The 20,921-nt window shown below is 41.0% G+C and overlaps 1 protein-coding gene across 2 annotated transcripts in view; it reads left to right on the forward strand.

The window, feature by feature from the left end:
- Window positions 1-20,921, forward strand: part of MPPED2 (metallophosphoesterase domain containing 2) — a 113,259-nt gene that overhangs the window by 20,872 nt on the left and 71,466 nt on the right. For both annotated transcript variants that reach the window (XM_053979738.1, XM_053979739.1), the window contains exon 3: window positions 17,504-17,685. In XM_053979738.1, the coding sequence (XP_053835713.1) occupies window positions 17,504-17,685 (182 nt within the window). The remainder of the gene's footprint in view (window positions 1-17,503; window positions 17,686-20,921) is intronic.

Consider the following 20,921-nt stretch of genomic DNA (forward strand, 5'->3'; position numbering starts at 1 on the left):
TTCACATTGAATCTGCAGAGTCCTTTGTCTCCTCTCCTCACATGGTCCCACTGCAGGTGGAATGACTGGGGCAGGATAGGATGTCTTCCACCCTTGGAAACCCTAAATCTCTGCTTGGAGCTTCTACCTGAGGCTCCCTGGAGGAAAGGGCAGTTAATCTGAGCAGAGGCCAGAGTGCACTTCAGTGCAGCTGGTGTGCTTCTGCTGTTAATCACGTTAACAGATCTGCCCAAGAACCACACGGGTTGTGATGGTAAAGCTTGTAGTCTTGGTAGCAAGTAGCCTGATGGAGAAAAAGGGTGGAGGCAAAAGTCTTGCTGCTTCCTAGGTTTAGGTTTTCTGTTTTGTTTCATGTTTATTGGGTTTTTTTACTCTTATAAAAACATGGAAAAACTTATTTTCTCTACCAAGCATCCAATTCTAGTGCAGATTTGTCTGAATTTTAACGGAATTGAAAAATACCAGTCCTTTGCTTTGGAAAAGTTGCTGCTGCTCCAGCTGTGTTTTAAAGTCTAATGGGCTAAAAAGCCTCCTTTAACTTTTATTTTTTTTTTTTAACAGAAGAGAATTTGACTGAGGAATCCAAACATCCCCACGGTGTATATTTGTTATTTGTTTCTACATGTGTCTGTGTGTGTACATGTACATATAGCTGGTACCCAGAGATGAATGTTTGCATGCACTGATTTTTTTTTTTTTTCTTCCTATTTGCATTCTCTTGACTTGGATTTTGAACCCCTTAAAGCCCCAGCAGGGTTTGTTATCTTGCTGAGGAGTGATCAGTTTGTCAGAAGTTCAAGACTGTGCTGGGAGGAAGCCTTCATTTAGCATCATTGTTTAGGTCTGGCTCCTTGTCTGCCCCTGGCAGACAGTGTTTGAGCAGGAGATAAGATAAGAAGTGGCAGTGATAGCCGTGCTGCAGGGTTACTGGAAGGGCAGGAAACAGCCTGGCCAGGGGACTTGAGAGGTCTGATTCTTGGTTCTGATGGGTGATGGAGGTGTTCTTCTCGTGGCACTGGCAGTTAATGTGGCATTCATGTCCGCGTGTCCCTCAGGAAAAATGAAGTGGTTGGAGGAAAACAAAGAAAAAGCAGAGTGTGTGAAACTGGCAGAGCATCCTTTGGCTTTTTGTGTGTAGCATGGTCACTTGGTGCTTTTACTGCCTGAGGAACTACACGAGACCACGTGAGGATACAGTTTTGCCTAAGGAAGGTACCAAAGAGTGAAGTGACAGAAAAGCCTGGATGGTTAGGGCTGAGATGCTGTGACGAGAAGGTGTGAGGAAGGTTGTGCAATACACAATTAACAAACTTCAGCCAGGCCTCTTGTCATCTCCTGTGTATTAAAGATATTTGCTTTACCTTTTTTCTTCCTTCATTCATTTTTTTTTTTGCCTGCTCAGAAGGCAGTTTCCCATCCAAGCCTAACACCATCTCTAACAGAAGGAGTCATCTGCAAGTCCAACATGCAGTGCAAGATCAAACTGTGTCTGCAGATAGAGAAAACTCTCATTAGGCCAAGGAGCTCCTCATTTTTGCCTTAATAGGAAAAAACAGCACCCCACAGTCAGTGGAGCAGCTGCTCTGTGAGTGGCCTGGGAGGAGGTTTGGCTGAGCACATCCCTTCTATGGGTAGCTGGGAGGATGTGAGCTCCAGATGTGGGTTCTGGGTTAGTGGGAGAGGAAGAAGGAATAGTGGCCTTCACCAGACCTGTGAATGGAATGGGTGTTAAAGGCAACCCCCTTGATAGGCTTCCTGATGTGTTATCTCCCATGAGTCAGGATTTCATTTACATGGCTGAGACTCTCATAAACATGAGAGAATCACACGCTGAGGGTGATCAGGGAAAATCCAGGGCACAACAGGTCCTCGTGGTTAACACTTTGGTCTGTTTTGCTTAGCAGTGTGAAAAACGACAGCGTGGTTTATGAGTTGAGCAGCACTTCCCACTCCTAGCTGTACAAGTGGCTGCAGCCTGCCTCAGGCTCAGAGTGCAGCTCTGACATCTGTTAAACTGGTGGCAGGCCACACTCATGTCCCAGGCTGCATTCCCTTTGTCCCACGCTGCTCTGCTCCCTCCACGTGTTCCCATCACCCTCGGACTGGAATTCCATTTTGGCCACCAGGCTGGGAACTGAAAAAGAGAGTGGCACGTGGCACGAGCCAGAGTCCTTGTTAAATTCCTGTGAGGTTAGATTCCCTTCAGACAGCTGGCTTGCCTGAGCTGAGCACAGCGAGGCAAAGCCCTGCTCACTGACAGCTCGGTGCATACACCTGGCAGGCCGCCTCAAACTGAGGCATAGTTCAAAGGCAAGCCTGTAATTCAGGCTATTCTCTGGGCCTGCTTACTTAGCAAAGGTCAAGGGCAGAGCAATTTTCTGGCTCGTGTTTGCTGGAGGGGTGTGCCCAGCGTGGCTTGTAGGGACAGGTATGGTGGCACAGGGAATGGCAGCGCTCCAAGGGAAGTCACTTTGCTGTTTCACACAAAATATGCACCTGTGCTCGTTCAGCTGAGTTGTGTTTGCTGCTCTCTGGGTGACACACTGCAAAGGGCATGCAGCTACCAAGTCACAGTATTGGCTTTGGTGAGGAAGGGTCTTTGGGGAGATGCAGATGTTTGAGACAAGGAGATGTCATTTGTGTGGGCGAGATGAGCACAGCTGTTTGGAGCTGCATGGTGTTCTCCTCAGCAGTTGAAGGTGATTGTTATTTAAAAAAAAATCTGTCGTGTTATTTGACAAGGAGAGGGATAGATGTGGTTCTTGTTACTGTAGGTAACAACAATGGGAAAAAGCAAGTGCTAGAGATGGTTTCTGAGGCAAAAGTAGTGGAAAGCCTCTGAGCATGTCACCTTTCATTTTCTACAGCAAAATGCAGACAAAGCCCTTCTTGAGGAAAGCTCTAGAGCAGTTGATTTTGCAAAAGGTAGAGGGACCCAGAGCATTTTAATTCTAGAAACACATGGTTTTGGTCTTTAGGAGTATGGCTAGTCTCAAATCTTCACAATCTGGAGAAGATGAAGGAGCTCAAGGTTTTATAGGCTGGAGTAAACCAGTAGAGTAGAACTGGATGGAATAATGAATTGCAGAAGGGGTTTCTGGAGCAGACTGCAGTGTCTTGCCAGTTTCACCCTCAAGGGCTGCATTCATTATGAAACAGCCCCTAAGCCTGTTCTTGGTTGCCAAAACGTTTGGAGGGAGGAAGGAGGAGAAAGGTTGCAGGAAATTAGTCACTTCAGTCAGAGAACTGAGAATCTGAACTGCTAGTTTTGGAGGAGACTGTAACAGTATTGATGTGAACAGGGCAGTTTCACCCAGCTCACATTCCTGTCCTCTTTTGGCCACTGGGAACCCTGACTTTATTGACTGCAGCGAGCACCAGCACAGGCAGCCCTGGTGCTGTGCAGCTGCACGTGTCACTGGCAGTGCCAGAATGCAGAAATGTAAAGAAAAGTAACAGCCCAGAGGATCCAGATGTAAAGAAAGAAGTGGACAAGGCAGCTGTTCCCAGGCTTTAACAGTTGCACGTTTTGTTCAAGTGTTTTTTTTTTTTTTTCTTTTTTGTCTCCTTAAGCAATTTAGTGAATTAGCCTTAAAAACTACCCTAATAGTTGTATCTTTTACAGAATGTCCAGTAATGATTTTTTTGCTGCAAACTCATAGAAACGTTTGGGTTTTTTTTTTTTTTTTTCCCCTTTTTCCCTTTACACTTCCCCATAGCCTTGCAGAGCTGTGGAATTCTGTTGTAGTCTGTCCCTGGAAGGTGCCTTTTCCTGCTCCTTAATGGATAAAAATCAAAAGAACTAGGATTTCATTTACATGCTGAGAAATATGACTGTGGATGGGTAGGTGGGTGCAATTTGGCATGTATTCTTAGTCAAAGCAAAAGTGGTTTTGATTGTTAAACTAAAAGCAACACGCCCAAATTAGTATAGCTGAGTGCCCTGATATTCCATCTATTTATGTATTTTGGTTTTGTCAGTTTCACTTTTATAGCTAATTTTCAAGAAGCTGAGGCTTTTCTGAAGTTCTTATTATTGGACTGCCTATTAAAGAAATTTCATTTTCTTCTCCTTTTAAGTACTAAGAGGAGTATGAGGATGGAAATCAATACCGTGTATCCATGTAGGGGAACTGATTCAAGACAGTTCCTGCAGAAAAAGGCTGTTGTGCAGCTGTTACTCGAAAATTCCTCTCGGTGTGGACAGTGATATTCTCTAGGAAAAGTGCTTAAGCTAAATCAGAAAACAGGCCTGTGCCTAATAAATGGATTCCCCGGGGAGCCATGTAGGGAAAGCAATGGTACTCTTAATTCACACAGCCTGCCTTACTTCAGAGTAACTGCCTATTTTCAAGCTTTGAGAAACCAGAAGACAAATAAAAGCTGGAAAAGACTCTTGTATAAAAAAATAGGTGTGCAGTTTTGGGGTGGTTTTTTTAAGTGGTGTTTTGTTTTGTTGGGGCAGACATTGGTTTGGGGTTTTTTTGGTCAGTTTTGTTGTTGTTTGGGGTTTTTTTACCTCATGTTATGCAGGTTCTGAGGTATCTTTAGCTCATTTATGGCAAATTTGGTGGAATTAATCTGTGTGTGTGTGTATCTGTGTGTAGCACAGACTGTGTGAGCTTCAAGGCTGCACAATTCAGTTTATGCCTCCCCAGCACCCACCAGAACAGAATGCATTTCACCCACCTTGGTTATTCCCATCTAAATGGGAAATGATGGTTTCTGTTTGTTCTGCTGCAGAGAGGATGTTTTATGATTTCTGCATGTCTAATTGCACTGGCTGAAGTAATGAAATTCCCTCTTTTGTTTTGGAGCATAATCAGTGAGATTGCATTTGCATTGCTTATAAAATGAATCACGTAAGTGAAATTACATTGCCCACATCTCGGTTTGTACCGTAAAATGTTATGTGCAGCAGCTTGTTTTCCTCCTTCCCGGGGCTTCTCCTTCTGATGTTCTCTCTCTAAATTTCAAACTGCAACTGTTTGCCTTTTGTGCTTGACACAGAAATGACTTTCTGCAGTGTGCTCCTGCATCTGTCGTGCCAGCTAAAATCCTGGTGGTGCCCAGCACACGGATTGGGGAGCAGCGAGTTTTCAAAGCTTTCAAGGGCAACATTGAAAGCCACATTCTGTTGCATATTCAGCATTATTCATTCGGTCTGTACAATTAGCAGCAGCCTCCGAGTCAGAGGTGGCAATGCCTTCCTACCCTTCACAGAGAGAAGCTGGATATTGAGGGCTTTCAGCTCCTTTGGCTTTGGAATTGTCTTGTAGGAAACACCAAAATCAAAATTATGCTGTTGTTCTTCCCTCTTTCCTCCTGCCTTTGTTGCTGGCACAGAGGCAAAAGTAAATGCGTTTTTAAATTGAGTTTTCTGAAAGTATCCCTGAGGTAAATTTCTGTCTTGACTATAATTCATTCTTGGATTTATTTGATTTTTGGGGGTACATCTTTGGAAATGAACGGTTTAATGCAATAAGAATAATTGCTTACTGCAGAAGCCAGTAACAGTTCTGATAAATATGAATGTCCTAGATACTCCCACTGAGGACTTTGAAGTCATTAATTTTTATTACAGAAATATAAGCAAAACACAAACGTTCTGGGGTAACCTGTAACACTGTGGCTGCCCACAAACACTCTGCCTATTAACTACATTATTGATAAAACCTCCTGATCCTGTATGCAGCACTGCTTCTCATAATATTCTATAAACGTGATGTGTGTCAAATAAATGCCACAGTCAAGTTAAAGTGATGGCACAACTGAAACAGTCAGTGCTGGTTTTTACCCGTGAGATGTTTTGTATTTCCTCTAAGAATCTGGCGGTCCTGATTTTGGTGGCCTCTGTCACACATAAGTACTCATGGAAAATGAATGAGAACACCAAATAATGAGAGAGATTTGAAAAACAAAAATTAAAAGGGGGAGAAAGCAAATCAGAACGAGTTCTGCATTTTCAGTGAGTATCTCCAGCTGGAGTTACCTTCTTGCAGCAGTGAAGACATGAGATTTTTTTTTCTGCCCCACAGCTTTATCCACCGAGCTTTTTCTCACTTGAGCTAATGTTTGTATCTTGAAATATTGTGGAATGTGTACTGCTTGACCTGAGGTTTCCTTGTCATAAGTTATTTAATACTGGAGAAAGAGAGAGAAAAGGCAGGGAGAGCTAACTGGTAGAATCTTTTTAGCTGGGGATGTGTTTGGCACAGTGTTTTCCAAATAAAAGAACCTGCTGTCAGTGTCTATGGTCCAGCACCCTCCAATCCCAATCCAGCCACCAAGGAATTGCAGTTTTGTCGATTGAATCCAGTTCTGTGTGGGACTGGATTCCGTGTTAGATGTGTGTCAGGGAGATGCTGTTAGCTGGAGTGAAGACAATTGCACTGCAAAGATAAAGGATAGAAAGATGGAAGTGCTAAATTCTCCCCAGCAGAATTTCAAGGCCCAAAGTTGTCTCTTACCTTTCTGTGTCTCCAGCAAGGGTTCTGTGAAAGGTTGAGAGCATATTTTAAGAGCAGAAATTGTTTTTTTTTGGCAGTTAGGCGGGGTTTTTTTTTTTCTGTTTTTGTTTTGTTTGTTTTGTTTTGTTTTTTTTTTTGTTTCCTCCTCTGCAACAAAGAAAATTATATGAGATAATATATATATATTTCTATACACCCTGGGACTGCTTCAGATCTCTCACTAGTCTAGATCTAGAGTTCAAGCTGAGCTTAAGACAACTGGTGTCAAAATCTGTTACGATGGGATTTCTAGGAGTACACGAATATTAGGCCAGCTGTGTGACTAGAGAGCAGGAAAGCTTACCTAATTCCAGTTTACCATTTCAGTGTGGTCCTGAGCTTTTTGTTAACCCGGATGCTGACTAGAGACCTGTGTTTTGGTGTTGGTAGAAGGCAGTCCATAATCTGCTCTCTGTTCCTAGACACTAGGGCTTAACTTGGGAGGGAGAGCTCAGTGGTGTTTGAATATTATCATCTCCCCTGTAGAAAGCTTCTTAAACCTTAGGAGGTAGAGAAATGAAAAGAAACCTTTGACAAGGGCTGAAATGGCTCATAGTCATGAGAGTGAGTGGTAGAGGGCCTTTTAAGAGAGCAGGGCTGTTCTGCAGGGTTTTATTTAGTAGGAGCACAGTGTTAGATGCTTGTGTTTTGATGGGAAGCATTTTATGGCTAAGGTGTTAGCTCAGGTGCAGGAGACAATATACACCCTAACAGAGACAGGTTTTTTGTACTGGTTTGTGTTTGCTGAGAACTGCTCAGAGAAGAAAGTCAGATAGACTTTCCCTGACATTCCCCTGGGAAGTTTTGCGAAAGCTCAGAGAGAGAATTAAAGCAATCCTACAACTAGTGTTTTGAACTTACTGTTAATTGTAAAGTGTTTACAAGAAGAGTGCTATTCCTAATTAACCAATAGTGTAAAGAGTATTAATTAATGGCCAGTCAAGTCCACCTTTATCATAACTGTCTATTAAAAAAATGTGTAGATTCTAATAAACTCAACATTTTACCTCCTACAACCTTAGAGTCTATATGTGGCTCTATTCACCCATCCTCAATACAACAGCCACACTGGTTCACGTGCACAAATTCATATTAAGAACAATATGAATTATGATTCATAATGTGAATAATAATAATTCAGGTAACACATGGTGCCTGCCAGTTTCCTTCTTTGCAATAGTGTGTCATGTTTAAAATAATGTGTCATGTTTAAAATAGTGTATCATGTTTAAAATGGAATTGCATCCCATCCCTTGGAGAGGGTGTTCCCTGCAGGTCAGGAAGCAAAATGACTGAGCAGGCTGAGGGCAGAGTTTCAGACTTTGCACTGTGCACTTGACCTGTGGCTTAAAGAAGAGCACTTGTATTTCTGGAGCTGAAATTTCAAGTAGCCACTGTGCCTTAGACCAAATATGTACTGGGGGGAAAAGAATCAGCACCAGCCTCGAGTGGTTCTTTGCAAACACCCTGGGCTTAGTCCTGTGGGTATCTAAACAGTATTTGTTTGTGAAACATGAGTATTTGAGTATTTGTTTGTGAAACATGAAGATAGGTTTCAGATTTAATAGTGAATTCCAAGGAGAATGAGTTCTCAAAATTTTATGGAACTTCAGGTCCACTTGCCCAGTTTCCCTTTTACATAAGAGTTATTGTCTATGTGGTGAATGTATCATCTCCAAGAAAATATAATGAATTATGCAGATGAATTTTGTACGTTTTATGATATTCCAGATATGATTCTTAATATAAATGGGCATCAGAAATGGAGCACATGCTGCAGCACATGGTTATGCAATTCTGTTTTGGCAGAACCCTGTGACCTCGGTCCCTCTGATCAGAATTGTCCTGATTTCTGAGGAAGGTGGCATGTCAAGTTTGAGCAAAACCAGTGAAATGTCATCTGTCCTGGAGATCTGCTTCTGCTTCTTTTGGGGGGTGCAATTTTCCCACTGCATTTTGGAAAAACTGTTTTCCTGTTGAAACAAGGGCTAAAGCCTTCTCTGTGGTTCCCATCCTAGAAGTAAATCCAGCACAGTTTATGATTCCTGCAGTTGAATTGAAATGATGGGAGGGATACCACGCATTAATTTAGCCTCACTCTTGCTAAATATATCAAAATGTGTATTTTTCAAACCTCATCGTCCTTAAATTAAAATTGGATCTAAACTTGGGATGCCAGATTGTACTTTCTGAGTGTATTTCATGAGTTGGTGTTTGGATAGCTTATAGTAGGGAAATAAAAATTCTTTCAGTGTAGAGAGCTTATTGGCTTACCCTCCTAGTAGGTGCAGTTTTGCCAGCAAATAAGTTCTGTCAGGGTGGGAAAAAGACATTATTTATAGCAGTCCCCCAACAACAGCAGCAAAAGAACAGGGGGAAAGTGCTTCTTAATCAATTTTAATTGAAACCATACCAGCATTAGAATGGTTTAGTATTTTATTTAAAGGACACTTCTCTCTGGGCCTTAGAGTGATGCTGATACTGGTGTTGAAACTCTTTTCCCAGTTCTGTTTTACTTTTCTAACCTTTGGAAAGCCACTGGTAGCTAAATTTTAGAAGGTATTTTGTTGACTTAAAAGAAATTTTTTTCTGCAGAGGGATGATGAATAGGATTTTCAAAAATGCTCAAGCAATTCTGTTTCTGAATTCCCATTAGTATCAAAGGCAGGGGTCAGGTACTTCAGAAAAGGCCAGCTGACTATTTGCCCCTCAAAGAACACCATGGCAAATCTGGATTTTAGCTCTTTCTGCTTTTATTACTGACCAGAATCTGGGTTTAACAGAGTTTGGAGCCTTAATTAGTTAAGGTTTAAATGGGGCTGAGAAGATATATTATTATAAATTCCTTGTAAAGGAGAGTTTTCTTGAATTTGCCCAGATGATGACAGTGGGTAATATAGGTCTTTTCTGTTTAATCTCATAAATCTCACTGGAAGTAAAACAGCTCCAGAACCTGTAATAAAAAGATCCATCATTTCCCTGCAGCTATAATTGTTGGAAGCGTTAGCAGTAAGCTGCTGAGCGCTGCATTGAATCCTCCTGTGGCTTTGGAAATGTAATTTATTTTCTTTTTTTTTTTTTTTTTTTTTCCCACATTGCACCAAGACACAATTAATGCCATTTCTGTAATAAATATCAGACCTCTGTTTTACAGCTCTCCAGAACCCTCTGAGGCTTTGGTGGGTGACACATGTACACGGAGGTTTCCAGAGGAGGTGGGGCTTTCCAGCACATTTGGGGGAGTCTGGTTTTGGGTACGTGTGCTTGCACAAATCAAATCTGCCAGGGAGAGTGTGGAAAGGTATTTGCATCCCTTTGTTTTCAGCCAGACAAGAAACCAGATGTTGGCTTGGTGTTTGAGCATGCTGGAAGACAAGTTAACAAAAGCATTAATATGTATGATTTAAACAATTAATGTCCAACTAAAGCAAGACTATATTTGGGCATTAATTTTGTGTATTGAGAGGAAATTAGCGTTTGGCTTTGTGTCTTCAGCGTGTGTTGTATCACAAAATCAGCTATGAGCATGTAAATGTTTTCCTGAGAGGGGAACTTAAATGACATTTGTGTTCAGGTTTTGAAGGCTTGAGAATTAGGATATTAAACTTTTGCTTCAAAATGTGGACACATTTACAGTTTGATGTAGTCCTTCTAGTCCGTGGCCTTAAAAGCTCAGTAGAGAAGTGTGAAGCTGGCCTAACAGCATTGAGGTTTGGTTTGTTTGTTTGTTTTAAATAGGAACAATTACACATCTGTTACTTTCCTTCCATTTCTTGGATGCTGCTGGGCATGCAGGTGCATTTCATGTTTTTTTCCTTCAGCTGAGGGACTTACTGATAAATGTTAACAAAAATTAGTCGAGCCACAGGTTTCACACGATTGCCCCCATTCCAGGACTTGGGACTGGCTCTAAGAGCAGTAACAAATATCACAAGGTAACAAAGCTGTGAGGTTTGGACACACAAACAAATGCATTTACACAGCAGTTTTCACAGAAAAAAACTGCCATTCTTTTCTCCTGAATTTTCCATGCCAGAGGGAGCATGTGTAGAGACAGAGGTATGAATTCAAAGAAAGAAAAACCCGAAGATATAGAAAATATGTTGCTTTTGTTTTCCCATTTCAAAAAAATTGTCTTCTGTTGCCTTAGCTGAGGAGGGGGAACTAACAGCACTAAGAAACAAGCTTCTTAAGGTGTTTTTTTTTCAGAAAATATTTGTATTTTAATCCTAAAACAAACACACCAAGCTAATTGGCTCTTTGAAGAAGTATTTTGTTTGCAAATTTTGAAAACAGAAGTAGCAAGAAGAGTATGAAATGATACCAGAGGAAGCTAAACCGTAAATAAATACAAAGATGACTATTCACAGGAAGTATGAGTAGGATGCTTTTAAAAAGCCAGTTTTATGGATATGTTTTAAATGTGTTACTAGCTAGGATGTCTCCAAGTGGCTCCCAAAACAGACTTAAGTGCAACAACGCGCACGGATTTTATGTGGCGCACAGACGCGAAGCCCGCGCTTAAATGGATGCATAATGAATACTTATTTAGATGTCATGAAAAATAAACCCACAAATTCAGTCACGGCTATCCCCAGTGGAGTAATTAGTGAGATGGAAAGCCAGAGCATGATGTGACACAGGCTGGGGGGGACGTGGGCAGCGTGGCATGGGACTGTTCATGCGTCTGGAGAGCCTGGGACAGTAAATGAGCTGCTCTGCTGTGCTGCCTGCTGACTTGTTCACCTGTAGCAGAGGCAGCTCGCAGAGTGGTGCCTTGTAAGCAGGAATAATGCTGCTTGGGGTGCTGGGGAGTGAGGCTGCAGGAGTGCCGGAGTCTCCCCCAGACTGGGGTGACCCCGGGAGGTGGTAAAGTCTCTCCTCCAACCCGTGCCTTCAAAGAAAGGCTCAGCAGTCTTCAGTCGTGTGGTCTCAAGGTAGTTTATTGCAATAATCTCAAGGCACACACACTCCCTGACATTCTCCCTGACTCCTTCTCCCTCTGCGTCTCTCTCCGTCTCCTTTTGTCTTCGTTTCCTCTTCGTCTTCTTCTCTGTCTCTCCCGCCCAAGGGCTGGTGCCATCTCTTATATCACACATTACCTATTAAATGTTTATAGTTTTCCCCCAATGCCTATCACCTATATTGAACAGTGGCTTTCTACTCTAAACCAATCTGGGAGTGCCAACACCACCAAGAACATGGGGGATAGGAAGGAGAAAGAAGGAGGACAGGGCACACCCAAATCCCTCCATCTCAGAACCTCTGACCCCCATGTACAAAACTCAAACCCCTCTGTACAAGGCCTAAACCTCCCTGTACAGCACTCAAAAATCCTTCCTTTCACTTTGTGATTACTTTTATTATAATCTCTAAACTTTTGTGATTTCTTGTTCTCCCTGCAAAGTTGGTAAATTGTTCCATGGGTCAAACTCAAAACCACAGGGGTTTCTGGCTGCCTGCCAGGGTCTCAGAGGCTTCTGCCCTGGACCCGGAACATCCAAGAGTGTCTGAGGGACCCCTTGGGTTCCGACACAGGAGGGCTGTGCAGCATCTCTTTGTGTTCTGTCCCTCGTGGGTGCCGCGCTCCTCTGAGTGATTTACGCCCTGTTAGCAACTGGAAGTTTTTGCTGGCTTAGTGTTCAAGATTTTTACTCCATCTTCAAGGATGAATTGGTTTCTTGGGAATCCCTCTCTGAGAGGGGGTTTGGAGTGTGCATATCTGAAAACCTGAGAGAGCAGGGCAATGACCAGTCTGTGGGGGTTGGCTCTCCAGCCACAGGCATTCCCAGGACTGGCTAACCCACCCCTGTCAGATTAAGTTTTTTTCTTAGAAATAGAAGAACTAAAAGACATTTAAAAAACTTTTATTTTATTTTCAATCTCATGTAAAAAAAAAAAAAAGTCATAATTTACACTATTTCAATCAAAAACTATTTGTTAATTACAATACAAGTGCTTCTTAACTTACTGATTTAATCACACTATACTATAAATGTTTTAAAACTAATAATCTGAAATTCCCCCTCATAAGTCTTATTACAATGCATCTTTCATAGTTCTATTTCTCTAAAATATCTAGTCTTATTTACAAAACCACCCTTTAAAACTTCTTTCTAGTTCTCTCTCTCAACAACATCTTTCTTACTCAATAGTATTTCTAAATCAGCATTTCTTACCTCAAAGTTTGCACACAAATACGTACTATCTAAACTTTCTATTAAACTTCAAAAACTCTCTACAGATTCATTTCCCACACACCCCAAGACCCTTATTTTCAGCGTTTGAACTCGGCCATGCAGAATTATCCTCCACAATCAAAACTGGCTCCTTTCAGGGAGATGGTGCTCGGGTGTTTCCTGAGTTTTTTTCCTGAGTTTTTTTCCTGAGTTTTTTTCCTGAGTTTTTTTCCTGAGTTTTTTTCCTGAGTTTTTTTCCTGAGTTTTTTTTCCTGAGTTTTTTTTTCTGAGTTTTTTTCCTGAGTTGAGTTTTTTTCACAGCAGGGTCCCAGTGTGGCTGCAGCTGTGTCTGTGGGAGGGCTGCACTGCCCTGCCTGTCTCAGAGGAGCTTTCCAACACTGCTGATTTATAAGACATCCTTGTGAGTAACTGGTGTAGGCTTGGGCTGAAATGCACAGTTAACGTGTCTGTTTTGTAGCAAGACATCCTAAATCAAGTCCTTTGCCCCAGTGTTGCATCAGGGATGGTTGAATCAAGTGACACAGGTTTTTATGTTGTTGCAAGGTAAATGTGAAGTTTATTATACATCACATTCTTTTTATAGACAGCTCTGAGAAGGTCTGACCTGATTGGTCCTCAATTAACACTCCTCACATTATTGGCTGATTAGGAGCAGCACTCTTCTTGTACACATCTTAAAAGTAAATAAGTGCAACGACACACGTGGGTTTTATGTGGCACACAGACTCGAAGCCTGTCCTTAAATGGGTGCATAATGAATACTTATATAGCTGTCATAGAAAATAAACCCACAAATTCAGTCACAGATATCCCCAGTGGAGCATAGGCTGATGAACAACGCCCTGCTCGTGCACATCTTACAAATAAACAACAAGTTTCAAACACCAGTCGCAGAGATTAAGGATTCTTTTAATTCTTTCTCTGAGCTGTCTCAGAACTCCCCAGAACGATGCTTGGGAAAGTTTATCTGGCTTTCCCTCTGCCCAGACTGTCAGCATCCACACCCCTGCACATGTGGGAGGAACTGCAGAGCTGAGCTTTGTGCCCGAGGGGCTCCAGGTGAGAGCCTCTGCTGGTGAGGATTCATCTGATGAAGGTTCTGCTAGAGGAGTATGGTGTTACACTGTCCCTTCTGATTCCTGAGCCCTTGTCATGAATGCATTAAACGTGGCAGATCTTGCATTACTGTCATGAGCTCACAGAGCAGCCATTGCTCAACTGCCTTACGGGACTTTGTTCTTACATAAACTTTTTATAAAACAGCCAAGTGCCTGATTTGCTAGGGTGCAACATGCCTCATGCTGTTTCCTATTTCCTGATCACTGCATTAATCCTAATATATGAACGTTTAAATTATTCTGAATATCTCTTCTATCTGGATGTCTTACTGCATCTTTCCATGAGCACGCCGTTCCAGGTGCAGTAATCACATAGTCTGTGAAGTGGTTCAGTCTGCCGTGTCAAGAAGACTGAAAAAAACCAAATTGTTGGTGGTGATGGAGAGTGTCCGAGTTAGCTGGATGCACTGTGTTTGCAGCAAAGGTAAAGAAACAAGTTGAATTTCTTAGAAAGATGCTGCTGAATCTTTCTCTGATTCAGCAGAATGGCGGTGGACAGGGTTGAAGTAATTATTTGATTATTTATTATTTTATCTGCTTGAACTGCAGTAAGGGTCAGATGCATAACTGACTCTTTTAGCAATGGCAGTGTGCAGCCCCCAGCTGCTGGTTTGTGAGTGGATCAGGAGGAAAGGGTGAAAGATCAGGAGGAAAGGGTGAAAGATCAGGAGGAAAGGGTGAAAGACCAGGAGGAAGGGTGCTGCTCAGAGCCCAGAACCTGTGTGTCACCAGGAGCTGTGGCAGGGCAGTGCCTTGCCTTCAGAGTCCAGTTCTCTCAGGATGCAGGGGGAAAAGAGACTCTCATATTGCTGTTTGCCATGCTGCAGCTGTGGGTGGAAGGAAAACTTGAGCCTTTAGGAGTGGCAATAACAGCACTTTTATGAAGTTTCTGTTGAAGGACTGTTTTGAGTATGATAAATTGATGGAGTGAGCACAATCAGCTGCAGTATCTCACTTGGAAATACTTAGCAGGCAAGCACTACTGAGCAAGAGAAGGAAGCGAGGACGTAGGAAGAAAGGTTACTTGGCAACATCATAGTGTTTGTAAAGAAGAGAAAGAAGGGTCAGGGACTTAATGAATTTTGATCATAGGATTTTCTGTAAGTCACGGCACGAATGGGAAAATCCTGAAGCAGGTTTCAGTGTCCTGCTCTACTGCAGAACAGGGTTTGTTTCGGCTGCAAGCTGCAGAGAACAGCAAATGCATCGCTGCTGTGTACAAACAAAACTGGGCCCCCCAGGGCAGGTAGTGCTGCTTTAGCTCAAGCAGAGATATTCTGAACAAGTTCTGTGGTGATGGTGAAAGCTGGGGGTCATTTTTTGTGCTGTCTGGAGTAAACAGGCTGGGAAGTAGGGAAATGTTGGTTTGGGGACCCCCATATTTTGGAAGGAAGGCACCATGTAGAAAAGCACTGTGGCCTCTGATTGCAGTTCTGCCCAGCTTGCCAGTGCAAATTCAATGGGTAAATTAATTTTTCTCTGGAATAATAACCTTGTTAATTTTAGACCCTTGTTGAGGGGAAAAAAAAAAATTCCATTGATTGTTGGATTTTTCTCATGGGTTTCTGCAGTAGTATGAGTTTCATGGCTCAGGGAATTGTACCTGGTACAAAACCAAACCCCAGAAGGAGTTATCCACTAAATTCTCTGCTCTCCAGTCCAGCTGGCAGTAGAATCTGTTTTTAAAGTCAGCTTCATCTTTGAGAGCCTGAATTTTGCAAATTAATTCAGGGGCCCGTGTCAACGAGGTATGGTACTTTTATAGTAAATACAGCTTGATTGGAAAGACCTAATTATGGTACCTAGGAAAAGGCACTCTAACAAATATTAGTGCTTCCCCCACTAGTGATTTAGCTGTGAATAGTCTAACAAATATAATAAATAATTCATATAATATATTATAAAACTGAATTATATATTATATAAAAAATAACATAATATAACATAATTAATATAACATAACATAACATATAACATATAAAATATAACATCACTAAAATAACATAACATATAACACAATATAATACAATATAATGTAATATTAATACAATATAATTTTAAAATTCTAACAAAATTTAATTCTATCTCAGTAAAATCTTGTTAGTAAGTGCATTCACAGGGACAGTTTTCCACTGGAGACCAGGACATAAACATATGGAGTCTGATTTCTGGGGCCACTCTAAAACTCCCCAGGGCAGGGAAGTGCTTTGCACCCTGGAGGATGCTTCTGGTCTTTCTTACCTGTGCAGGGAGCTGAAGTTCAAGGCACTGGTAGAAGTTTTCACACAGTAAAAACTAAATGCTAATTCAGTTTACAGTTCAGTAAGCAAAAGAAATACTTCAAAAGTCAGTATTTTCTTAAGGTTTGTGCTTTATTTTCTATTACTGACCATACATCTCATCCTAGCTCTGGGGATTGAGGACAAACAAACTCACAGTGATATCTAGTGGTGCTTCTTCTCAGTGTGGAGAGCAAAACTAATAAAACTAGTTTAATTTTGTTTTTGCTTTCATTTTTGAATGCCTGTTGTGCCAGTTTGTCCAAATAAGTCTTAGAATAGCATTATTTTTGGATGCTTTAAAGTAGCTGGAGCTTGGTTTCTCTAGCCTGATAATTTGAGATGTAAGTAGAATGTTATCCTGACAAAACTCCTAAATACCTCAAAGTTTCTAGCTGAAGCTAAGCTCTAACCATGATCAAAGTGGCACATCAGTGGAATGAGCTGAAGTTTTGTGGAATTGGGATGGGATTTTCTGTGGCACTAATCCAGATGCTGTGCTATTCAAGTGTTGAGCAAATCAAATTATGGGAACTCTGCAGAGAAATAATTGCTATTCCAAAGTAGGCAATGGGTTGCCTTTTGTATTTGAGTTATTCTGTTACAAATTAGAGCTTCTAACCACTAAGTATGCACAAAACATTTTGATTACCTTTTTTTTTTTTTTAATTGATTGTGCTTAAAAAAAATATTAACCAAAAACCAAATGACCAGACTTCCATGATGTAATTGATAAAATCAAATTAGCAATTATAGCTTGCCAGTAACCAGTTGAACTAAATTTTTAGCATTGTTGGCTATAGAAAAAAAGTTTTATACGTGGTTGCTTAGTGTGGTAGCACATCAGTTCTGACTCTAGATTCTGGGAAGACGAGCTCAGGATTTTGTGTCTGAATTCAGGAAGCTGCCACTAGACTTGGTTCTGCAGTTTCCAGCCTCCATCAAAGCACTCCTGAATGTACCTTATTGTGTGTAAACAAACACTCTGCCCTGGGATCTATAGGAGAACCTATGCCCTTGGACAAAATCAGCTGCTAAGCTCAGGTGAGAGCCTGTTCCTGGCCCACCTGGGAGACCTGAAGTTCCATGGCCCCTGTACCTGTCCGTGTACAAGGATGCAAAACACCTGAATTCAAAGCCTCCTAAATCCATTTTTCCCCGTGTTCAAACACACTTTAGTGCCACAGAGTGCCTGCATGTTGTGCCTGTTTCAATCTTCCTTTCCTTACCAGGTAAGTTTTTAGCAGCACCGCGTTCCCTCCTGGGTTTTGGGCAGTGCCGTGTGTCGGGGGATGCGTGCCTGCTTTGGTGGAGGGAGCTGCGTGCTGATCTCTGCAGTAATGGATGTGAGGGGCTTTAACCTTGTGACTGTTACGAGATCTCTGTGTCTGCTTTAGGGTCGACCCTATCCCATATGACACTCCAAAGCCAGCGGGCCACACGCGCTTCGTCTGCGTCTCGGACACGCACTCCAGAACAGATGGCATCCAGATGCCCTACGGGGACATCCTGCTCCACACGGGCGACTTCACCGAGCTGGGGCTGCCCTCTGAGGTTAAGAAGTTTAATGACTGGTTAGGTAAGGAATTACTGCGTTTTGCTGACCCCAATTAACCCCTCCTGTCCGAGCGTCACTCACCGCCTGCTAATTGAATTAGGGCGCTGGAGGAATCTCCCCCCCACCCTTCCTCCACTTGTCCTCGTGTGATGTGCTGCTTCTAGCCTCGCTTGTTAATCATAAATAATAATAATAATTCTCTTAATTGAGACAGATTTAGAGACTTTGCTGCATTTTCTGCATTGCCTTGGGGAAAAGGTTCAGTCAGTGCACGGCAAGAACTGCCGGGAGTGCTGAGCAGGTGGTGGCACCTGGTGCAGGGAGATGATGGAAGTCCTCCTTCCCTGATTCCCACAATTCTGATTGTGGCAGAATCAGTCACACTTTTGGAAGAGTATTGTTGTAAATATATATATATATGTGTATATATATATATATATATATGTATATATATATGTGTGTATAAATATATATATATGTATAAAAATATATATATTTCTTATATATATATGTATATTTCTCATATATAAATATGTTTCTCATATTTATTTATTTAATATATATTCTTCACATATATATTTCATATCTATAATATTATAGATATGTAATTGTATCTATATCTATAATATTAATATATAACAATACTTTATATGCATTATATATTCTAGATATAATTATTATATAGTATTAATATATTAGATAATTGTACTAGGTGATATATATTGTATAATATTATATATTATATATAATATGTATTAATATATTATATATATATTATATATTTAATATAGAATATATACTATATAGTATATATATTATATACATTATATATTATACATTATATATAATATTATATATATAAAATATACATTATATATATTATACATTAATATATAATATATATAATATTATGTATTATATATATTATATTTGGAGAATTTTTTTGGGGGTGATATTCACATGCTTGCCCCTTTGAGTTGGAGTTGTGGTATTTCAACTTAGATCAAGTGCAGTCAGCATCTCTTTGGTAGAATACTGTCGCTAGGGAGAGGAAAAAAAAAGACCTCTATTCCCAGAGATAAAGATAATTTTCAAGCTAGATAATGAAAACCTTTACCTTTAAGCAACTCATCTTTAAAACCATACCCATAAGTGAACACGGCCCATAAACAAAGCTTATAAAAAAATTTTATATAAATAGAAGTAATTTTGCAATTACAAATTTCCCCAAGCATATACTATTCATAAAAGAAACACAAAAAAACTTTTCTTATACAGAAGCCTCCATATCATTAACAAAAAAGACTTCTCTCCCTAAGTAAACTAAAGAAAGATTATTCTAAAAGTGGTAAATTAACTAAAATTTTGGGTTTTGTTTCTTTACATTATCAGTAAGAAAGAATAGGTTAGAGAAAAATGAGAAGTGTCCTAAAAGTTTTGTTCTAATTTTTATTAATTTTTCGTTTAGTTACTATTAATCAATTTCTCTTTATCCTCTTTTAAAGTTTTAAACCTACTTTACCTTTCCCCTAGTCCTACCTCAGAACAAGAAATAAGAGAGTACATCCTGGTGAATGCACTAGTGATTAGCCAGCACTAAACCCACCACACTCATTAGTACATTAACCAAAAAAAATCTCAAATTAGCAAACCAAACCCACTGCAAATGCCTCTCATATTCTGCTGTGTTTGACAGCACGTTTGCTGGAATTGAGGGCAATTAAATAGCAACAGCAGGCAGCCAAAAGGAAGGAGGGGAGCTTGTGTGGGAGGCTCCTGCTGTAAATGCACTGCCAGGTCACCTCCTGCTCTAGAAATACCCAGAGCTGATTTTCAGGAAGCATCAGAATGAATTGACAGCGTTATATAAAAAGTATTTTGAGGCACAGCTTTGTTGTCAGGTCTTACTGCACTCTCTCTTGCCTGCTGGGTGATGGCAGCATCTCTACATAATTTATCTTATGTATATTGTACATATTTTATCATTTGTAGCATCTCTACATCATTTTATTGCACTGGAGTTCCTTGGCTGACCCTTCAAGAGATATGTAAGGAACATCTGGTTTTACAAAAGGGATTTTTAACTGGAAGAACTTCTGCATTGTCTGTCTTGTCATCCTTCTTTGGGCTTTCTTTGTACTCTTCTTTTTACCTGACCTCCTCTGATTTCCACACTTCCTCTTTGAATGAGTGTTTTTCCTTCTCTCTTATTGCTGTGCACGAGGGAGTGGGGCTCTCTCATCATATCACTGCAACTTAGCTGTATTGTTCTTATTTCTGGAAAGTGATGCTAGGTTTGCTAGGCTCAAAACTACCTTTTTTCTGCTTGTAAGTGCAGCTCCAGAGGAGGAATTGCCTCTTGGAGAGCACAGGTTGCCCTGAGTGCATTGCTGGGAGCAGTGTCTGGCCACCTGAGCTCCTCTTTGGCCCCTGAATAATTTCACAAACTTCACAAATGCTCTTTAGGTACAGCCAGAGCCTGTGGCCAGTGCTTGGCATTTGAAAACACTCAGGGCTGCAAAAAGCCAGCCCAAATAATCTGTCAGGGAGCTTTCACCCTTCCATGGGGAATCCTGCAGTGTTGGCATTGCTTGCATCTAACAGGGGCTTCCTGATGCTTTTATTTTAGCACACAGGTCCTTGGCTTAACATGCCCAACAGAAGAATTGCAACCCTTTGGACAGGCTGTGCTCCAGCCTCAGTAATTTGCCAGGGGCCTTTCCTAGCATGTGTGCATAGTTCTTGTGGAAGACAGTATAGGGTTTATCTGCAAAAGCAGATTTTGCAGGCAGTTTCACTGAAACTGGAAGCTCTGACTGTGTGAGGGCCTTTCATATTTCAGATACAAATTTTTTTTTTACATGCAGAGAGTCCACTTGCATTTTCTCATCTATCTGTCTGTCTATCTGTCTATAGATGGATAGATATAGATATATATATAGATATACAGATATATATATAGATATCTATATATTGATATATAGATATAGATATATATTGATATATAGATATGCCAATACCAGTTATTAGGTTCCTGGCACAGGGCAAGCCAGCAAATTGCTTCAGCTGTGGGAGTGTTGGTGAACACTTGCTTGAGTGCAAGTATTCCTCACCAGGAACCAAAGCACCAAAGTCAGGCACGTCCTCTTGCCTCTCTTTTCAGACTCCTTTCTGCAAAGTGTGTTAATTGTGTTTTACCATCTACTCTGGGACTATTTACTGTGTGTGCTGTGAAGATCTAATACCTTCCAGGATGT

This window comes from Vidua macroura, chromosome 6, assembly GCF_024509145.1.
Source record: "Vidua macroura isolate BioBank_ID:100142 chromosome 6, ASM2450914v1, whole genome shotgun sequence".
Taxonomy (NCBI): domain Eukaryota; kingdom Metazoa; phylum Chordata; class Aves; order Passeriformes; family Viduidae; genus Vidua; species Vidua macroura.